This window comes from Mastomys coucha, unplaced genomic scaffold (genome assembly GCF_008632895.1).
Source record: "Mastomys coucha isolate ucsf_1 unplaced genomic scaffold, UCSF_Mcou_1 pScaffold5, whole genome shotgun sequence".
Classification (NCBI taxonomy): Eukaryota; Metazoa; Chordata; class Mammalia; order Rodentia; family Muridae; genus Mastomys; species Mastomys coucha.
The window spans coordinates 82,880,230-82,888,205 of NW_022196911.1; the positions used below are offsets into that span (position 1 = coordinate 82,880,230).

Here is a 7,976-nt window from a genome sequence, read left to right on the forward strand (position 1 = left end):
CCATCGTGAAGGCCAGAAAATATCTAAATGCCTTTATGCCACAGTATGTGTCGGCTCCAGACATACTCTGAGTCTTTAAGAATTATACTCATACAGTTATACATATTTTAGTACATTAACATTTGGGAGGGTTGGTCTGTCATTGTATCACTCCAAGGAGTCAGGCCAAGTTGCTCTCAGTTTTGTTCATCAAAGCTGCTTGTAGACAGTGGCAAAGATTGGGTAGGGCTTTGAGGATGAGCCAGCTACAAAACAGAAAGTCACAGTTACAAGGTGAATGGTGTTCCTGTGGCCAACACAGGGCTTCTTCCTTATCAACCAAGCTGTGCTGCTTTATGATGGCAGCTTGCACTCCTAGCTACCTTTCCTACCCTTTCTGATACAAATGGAAGCTAACAAGACTCTTGTCCGTGGTCTTCCTCCTTTTGCCTGAGATGGGAATATAAGTCCACAGGAAGCACTGCCAAGGTGCACTATGAGGATAAATGTCGTATCTTAAGGATGCAAGAGAACATGAAATGGTGGCTCACATCTGGAATCCCACACTTGACAGTCTGAGGCTGGAGTGCTACAAGTTTGAGGCCAGCCTAGGCTATATATGGTGAGTTCTGTCTCAAAACCAAAACTAACCAACCAACCAATCAAACCACCACCACCACCACCACCAGAAGCAGCAGCAGCAGCAGCACCACCACCACCAGAATTACCACTACCAGCAGCAACAGCAGCACTAAACAAAAGTAAAGGACTAATGAGCAGGGTCGACAAGATGAAACAGCGGGACTAGCTATGCACTTCCTATTTCCCAATAGAATGTTCAGGGTTATAGCCCATGCCTTTCATCCCAGACAGGAGTTTAAGGCCATCCTGGTCTATGTAGCAAGTTCCAGGCCAGCCAGTTATAAGGTAAGACCCTGTCTTTTTTTAAGAAAGAGAGAAAGAAAGAAAGGGAGAAAGAAAGGAAGAGAGAGAGAGAGAGAGAGAGAGAGAGAGAGAGAGAGAGAGAGAGAGAGAGAGAGAGAGAGAGAGAGAGAGAGAGAGAGAGAGAGAGAGAGAGAGAGAGAGAGAGAGAAAACAAAACCGAATTCCAGTGGTTGAAGTTTTTGCTCAAAGTTGAGCACTTGCCAAGTAATTAGGTTTGGTCCTCAGCTTAAAAAACCCAACCAATCAACTGATTATCCAACCATCCAACCATCTCCAACCAACCAAGAAAAATTAATTCACTGTAGACCAGTCTCAGTTACATGGTTACTTAAGGCTCTTGGTGTGGGGGGAGTGCATTTATAAAGACATGTATTAGAAAAACGAATTAGTATTTTGACTAAGCCCTCTGTGGTCAGATCTGTCACCAGTGGCTAGGTGCACACTCTGAAAAGACTTGCTTTACAGTTAACAGAAGCACGGGGCTGAGTGGAAAAGGTCGCTAACCTTTTTTTTTTTTTTTCCAAAACAGGGTTTCTCTGTGAGATCTTGGGTGCTCTGGAACTCACTCAGTAGACCAGGCTGGCCTCAAACTCAGAAATCCACCTGCCTTTGCCTCCCAAGTGCTGGGATTGAAAGTGTGCACCACCCCACCTAACCTCCTTAGCAATTTTTACTACATTTCTTCCCACTAACTGGGTTTGGGTTTTTTATTCTTATTGTTGTTGTTATTATATTGGTGCCTGTTTCCATGCTTCCCAGCACATACTAGTTATGTGGCAGTACTAGTTATGTACTAGTTATGGGGCAGGGCAAGGGTAGCAGGGTCCGAGGCTAATAGAGAAGGAAGTGACTCACGCCCTGTGAGGCTGTGGTGCTTCTGCTCCACAGGAAGAAGGAACTAGAGTGTTCAAAGCCACAAGTCCAGCATCCCAGCAGGGGAGCAGGAGATGGCTCCTCTTCACAGATTCAGCACTACAGGAGATCAGGAAGCAGACTAAGCAAAGTGGTGTGGAAAAATGCTGTTCACGTGGCTCACCTAAGCAGGCAACAATGGGAAAGCTGTCCAATGTTTTCCTGCTAGTGCACAGCACAGCCTGACTCCCAACTCCATCCTCACCTGTGGCCTCTAATCAGGCTCTGTCTAGAGACAGCCTCACTGCCATTTGTCAGCTTGTTTTATAGGCCATTAGGCCCCTCAGAGCGGGATACTTACACATTCTGGTCTTTTGTTGCCTAGGACATTCTCTTCTCTGACATTTATGGTAGGATAACCCTTTCCCTGTTACTTCCTATTCATTCTTTAAATGTCTCTGCCAGAATCTCTATGTAAGGAAATATTCTGGCTAGGCCACCTAGGCTAGGTTATATCCTGTCATGGGTTCCAACAAAACTCCTATTTCTTTCCTTAATAGCACTTACTATTATGAGTACAATAAGGGATTCTTTAATTCACATCTATGTTTTCCACTGGACTGAAAGGTTCAAGACAGCAGATCTGGGTTTGGAGAGATGGCTCAGTGGTTATGAATACTGGCCACCTGATACAGCTGTCTCCTGAGAGGTTCTGCCAGATCCTGACCAATACAGATGTGGATACTCGCAGCCAACCATCCGACTGAGCACAGGGACCCCAATGGAGGAGTAAGGGAAAGGACTGAAGGAGCTAAAGGGGCCTTACCTGGCATTAATGGGAGGAGAGGCCCTTGGTCCTGTGAAGGTTTGATGCCCCAGTGTAGAGGAATGCTAGGGTGGGGAGACAGGAGTGGGTGGGTGGGTGGAGGAGCACCCTCATAGAAGCAAGGTAAAGGGGGATGGGATAGGGGGTTTGCAGAGGGGAAACTGGGAAAGGGGATAACATTTGAAATGTAAATAAATGAGGAGTTAGAGAAAGGACTTAAGGAGCTGAAGGGGTTTGCAACCCCATAGGAAGAACAACAATATCAACCAAGCAGACCCTCCAGAGCTCTCAGGGACTAAACCACTAACCTAGGAGTATACATGGAGGAACCCATGGCTCCAGCCGCATATGTAGCAGAGGATGGCCTTGTCGGGCATCATCAATGGGAGGAGAGGCCCTTGGTCCTGTGAAGACTCGATGCCCCAATGTAGGGGAATTTGAGGGCAGGGAGGAGGGAGTAGGTGGGTGGGTGGGGGAACGCCCTTGCCCTCATAGAAGCAGGGAGAGGGGGGATGGAATAGAGGGCTCTGGGGGAGAGGCAGGAAAGGGGATAACATTCCTCTTCCAGAGGTCCTGAATTCAATTCCCAGCAACCACAAGGTGGCTCACAATCATCTATAATGGGATCTGATGCCCTCTTCTGATATGTAAGCATACATGCAGAGTACTCATACATAAAAAAATACATACTATAGATATTAAAAAAAAAAAAAAAAAAGGACAAGCAGATGTGTCTGCCTTTGTTAACCATTCTAATCCTAGAACTCTAGTACAGTACTCACCATACAGGAAGTACTTGGTAAATTGTCTCAAAAGGAAATTAAATCATCAAACATTCATTAGCAAAGGGGAAATGTAATCCTAGCTGTAAAGTACGCTGTTTTTATTCTCTTCATAGAATTTGATAATATCAAATAACTAAAGCAAATGCAAATGCAAAGCAAACAGGATGAAAAATTACCATTCTTGCCGGGCGGTGGTGGCACACGCCTTCAATCCCAGCACTTAGGAGGCAGAGGCAGAGGCAGGCAGATTTCTGAGTTCGAGGCCAGCCTGGTCTACAGAGTGAGTTCCAGGACAGCCAGGGCTACACAGAGACACCCTGTCTCAAAACAAACAAACAAACAAACAAACAAACAAACAATTACCATTCTCTGATCTGTTTGCTTTTTTGCTTGCCTTTGTAGTACTAAAAGCTGAACATAGGGTGTCCCATGCTAGGTGGAGAAGGGCTTTATCACTGAGCTCTAGTTTCAGCCTCTTTAGGCTTCTTATTTTGAGACAGAAACTCACCGATGGGGTTCAGGGATTGCCACACAGACCATACAAACACTGGTCTCATTAAGAATAGTTTATTGAATGCACACCCAAGGCGGAATGATCAGGACCACAAGAAATGACTCGGGTGCCTAACTGTGGTAATAGTTTGTTCTTAGGGCGGGCATTTTACAGGAAAAACCAAGTTCAGAAGTTCAGAAGGCATTTTGGCTAATTGGACAAAGTAAAGTGGGGTAAGAGGGGCGGTGCGCAGGTGGTGGGCAGGGGAGTTTCAGAGCACTGTAAGACAGCAGAGTGTAAGTAATACATCCAGAGTGTTAGGACCTTTTAGGAGAATTTTCCAGTGTTAGCTACAGATATTTACTTGTGGGAAGCAGAGTCTCAGAACCTGAGCTGAATTTCACCCTATGAGCAAAATGGAGACTGAATACAAAGTGGCTACAGCTATGTTAAAAGGAGCGGGCCTCAATATACACTAAGCTACACAAGCGAGCCTTCAAAATCCTCTGTAGTCTCTTCCTGTCTCAGCCTCTCAAGCATTTTAAGTCTGCGCCAACAAGACAGGCTTTTTTGTTTGTTTGTATTTTGAAGCTCCTAGCTGAAATCAGGGACTCATTATATATCCCAGGTTTACCTTCCACTGGTGATCTTCCTGCCTCTACCCCCCAAATATTAGGATTAAAGGTGTGTATTGCCTGGCTTGATTTATTATTATCGATTAAATTTTTTTTCTTTTGTTTTCAAGACAAGGTTTCTTTGTGTAGTCCTAGCTGTCCTAGAACTCACTCTGTAGACCAGGCTGCTGTTGACCTCAGATTTCTGCTTTCCTCTGCCTCCCAAGTGCTGGGATTAAAGGCATGTGTGCCCAGCTATTTTTAATTTCTAAACTATGTGAATGTACTCATGAGTACTCCAGAGGCCAGAACCGTCAGATGCTTAGGAGCCAGACTCACAAATGATCGGGAACTGCCTGCGTGGATGCTGGGAATCCAACTCACCTCTTCTATAAGAACAGTATGCACTCTTAACCGCCACTCTCCAGCCCGTTATTAGTAATTATTATTGTTACTAAGAGAGCTACATAATGGCTCACACTTTTAATCCTTGTACTTGGGAGTCAGCGGCAGGTGGATTTCTGAGTTTGAGGCCAGCCTGGTCTACAAAGTGAATTCCGGTATAGCCAAGGCTACACAGAGAAACCCTGTCTTGAAAAACCAAGAGGTCAGGCAGTGATGGCACACGCCTTTAATCCCAGCACTTGGGAGGCAGAGGCAGGTGGATTTCTGAGTTTGAGGCCAGCCTGGTCTACAGAGTGAGTTCCAGGACAGCCAGGGCTACACAGAGAAACCCTGTCTTGAAAAGCCAAAAAAAAAAAAAAAAAAAAAAAAAAAAAAAAAAAAAAAAAAAAGAAATTATTTTTCAGGCTAATGAACTAGAAGACTTAAGTGTGGATTTTCAGTTTTCCCACACAGACTTACCTGAAACTTTCTCCTTAAGGCCCGAGTCATGATTGGAGTGAGTCCAGTCCCTGTTTCCATGTTTTCTTTGTTGTTTAGAGGGGTCCCACCTGGGCTCCTGTGAAGAAGAGCAGAGCTGGGTTTTATTCCCATGTTCCAAAGTGACCTGGAAAGCATAGGGGCGGGAGGCTCTTACCTTTCCACCTGGACTTTTCTCAGCAGTTTCCGGAGATCGATTTGACTTTTACCAGGAGTACTGAGAATAAAGACAGAAACATTAAATCTTCCAGACTTCGACACTTCTTCTATTTTTATAGGTTTTTATAGGTCAATTTTATAGTTTTTTTCTACATTAATAAAATAATAGGTTGGGTGGTATCGGTCTATGCCTTTAATCCCAGCACTCAGGAGGCACAGACAGGTGGATCTCTATGAGTTCGAGGTCAACCTGTTCTACAGAGTTAGTTCCAGGACAGCCAGAGCTACACAAAGAAGCCCTGTCTCAAAAAACAAAAACAAAAACAAAAAACCAAATAATAATTAATAATAATAATAATAATAATAATAACAATACAAGAAAATAGCAGCAGATGCAGCATAAGGTCATATACTATATAGCTATTCTTTCTTCCCCTACCCCAACCCATGTAGCTCAGGTTGTCCTAGAATTCACTATATAGACCAGGCTGGCTTAGCACCCAGAGATCCACCTGCCTCTGCCTCCCAAGTGCCCGGATCAAAGGTGTTTAGAGTTTATTCCCACATATGATTTAAGGAGGGATGTATGCTGAGCATGGTCATGCATGTTTTTAATGCTATTACTTGGGAGGCAGAGGCAGGTAAAACTCTGTGAGTTCAAGGCCAGCCTGGTCTACATAGTGCATTCCAAGTCAGTGAGGGCTACATAATGAGATCCTGTCTTATAAAAGCAAAAAAGTGAAAGGAAAAAAGAGCAGATACAGTCAGTCAGGCAGGGAAGGAATGACAGTCCACCAGTGCCCAGACTAGCGTAAGGGATCTGCTTACACTCCATAGTCAGGAGGCAGACGAATGAAACTTAAAAACAAAATGTGTGTGTGTGTGTCTGTGTGTGTATGTCTATGTGTGTTTGTGTGTGTGTCTGTGTGTGCATGTGTGTATATGTGCGTATGAGTGTGTGTCTCTGTGTGTGTGTGTGTGTGTGTGTGTGTGTGTGTGTGTGTGCATTTGCACCACCATTTACATGTGGAGGGCAAAGAATAACTTTTAGTTTGGTTCTTCCCATGGACTGCATGGGCCATGGGACTGAACTCAGGTCTTCAGGCTCGGCAGCAAACACCCTTACTTGCTAAGCCCTCTCACCAGCCCTAAAACTGGAGGCATGAAAAATTGTTTTTTTGTTTGTTTGTTTTTGTTTTGTTTAAACAAGGTATCATGTAGCTCAGGCTGGCCTTGTAGCTCACGATGACTTTGAACTCCTGATCATCCTGTCTCCACTTCCCAAGTGTTGGGATTATAGGCCTGTGCATTCACACCTGGCTAAAAAACAAGAAAAAAAATCCCTGTTAATATTTCATTTTTGCCCCAAATTTATTAAATCAGTGCTATAACTGATAATAGACAACCTCTTAGTTACACTAAAGTACTTAGCAATAAAGTACTGTATGGTCTGAAAAGGAAAAAGACTGGGATGATAAAAATTAAACCAAACACAACAACAACAACAACAACAACAAATCATCCAATAGTGGTTTCATCCAAACTCATCAGTAGTTGTCTCTCATGATTGTATCAACTATTACATTGAGAAGTTGGGAAATGAATAAACTACATAGATCCAAAAGAATTCCCTATATGAATTTTGCTTTTCTCTTTAAATTTTTCTGTAGGTTTCAATTTTTCTATAGTCAGCATATGTAATTTTAAAAGTTACAATTGAAGCTGGGTGTAGTGGTACATGCCTTTAGACACACAGCACTTGGGAGACAGAGATGGGTGGATCTGTCTGAGTTTGAGGCCAGCCTGGTTAATATATTATGAGTTCCTGGACAATGGGAGCGACAGAGTGGAATTCTGTCTCAAGACAGAATTTTTGGCCCATTTTTAACTTTTTGTTTTGTGTTACAAACAACAACATAAAACAAAAAGTTAAAAATGGGCTAAAAAGGAGTAGAGTAATGGTTCAGTGGTTAAGAGCACTGACTGCTCTTCCAGAGGCCCTGAGTTCAAATCCTAGTGTTCACATGATGGCTTGCCACCATCTGTAATGGGATCTGATGCCCTCTTCTGGTGTGTCTGAAGAAAGTCACAGTGTACTTATACACATAAAATAAATATAAAATAAATAAAGAAATAAAAAAGGCCCAAAAAGGGCCAATGAGATGTGTCAGTGGATAAGGACCCCGTGCTGTGTAAGCCTGATGGCCAGTGTTTGATCCCTCAGATCCATGTGATGGTGAGAAGAGAGAACCAACTCCACAAAGCTGTCTTCTGACCTCCATACAAGGGCAGTGCCTTGTGTACATTTTCCCCTACCCCCAACATAAACACACAACAATAAATTACATGTAATTAAAAAAAAATCACATTTTAGCCGGGCAGTGGTGGCGTCCGCCTTTAATCCCAGCACTTGGGAGGCAGAGGCAGGTGGATTTCTGAGT

The 7,976-nt window shown here is 43.7% G+C and overlaps 1 protein-coding gene across 2 annotated transcripts in view; it reads right to left on the reverse strand.

Moving 5' to 3' along the window:
* Positions 1 to 82: 82 nt before the first annotated feature.
* Positions 83 to 7,976, reverse strand: part of Prr11 (proline rich 11) — a 22,390-nt gene continuing 14,496 nt past the window's right edge. Inside the window, exons 8-12 of one of the 2 annotated variants that reach the window (XM_031352075.1) lie at positions 5,534 to 5,593; positions 5,359 to 5,455; positions 2,603 to 2,667; positions 1,780 to 1,896; positions 83 to 245 (exon numbers count right to left, since the gene is read on the reverse strand). In XM_031352075.1, the coding sequence (XP_031207935.1) occupies positions 161 to 245; positions 1,780 to 1,896; positions 2,603 to 2,667; positions 5,359 to 5,455; positions 5,534 to 5,593 (424 nt within the window). In that variant the 3' untranslated portion in view covers positions 83 to 160. The remainder of the gene's footprint in view (positions 246 to 1,779; positions 1,897 to 2,602; positions 2,668 to 5,358; positions 5,456 to 5,533; positions 5,594 to 7,976) is intronic. The other variant, XM_031352076.1, reaches the window with a different exon arrangement.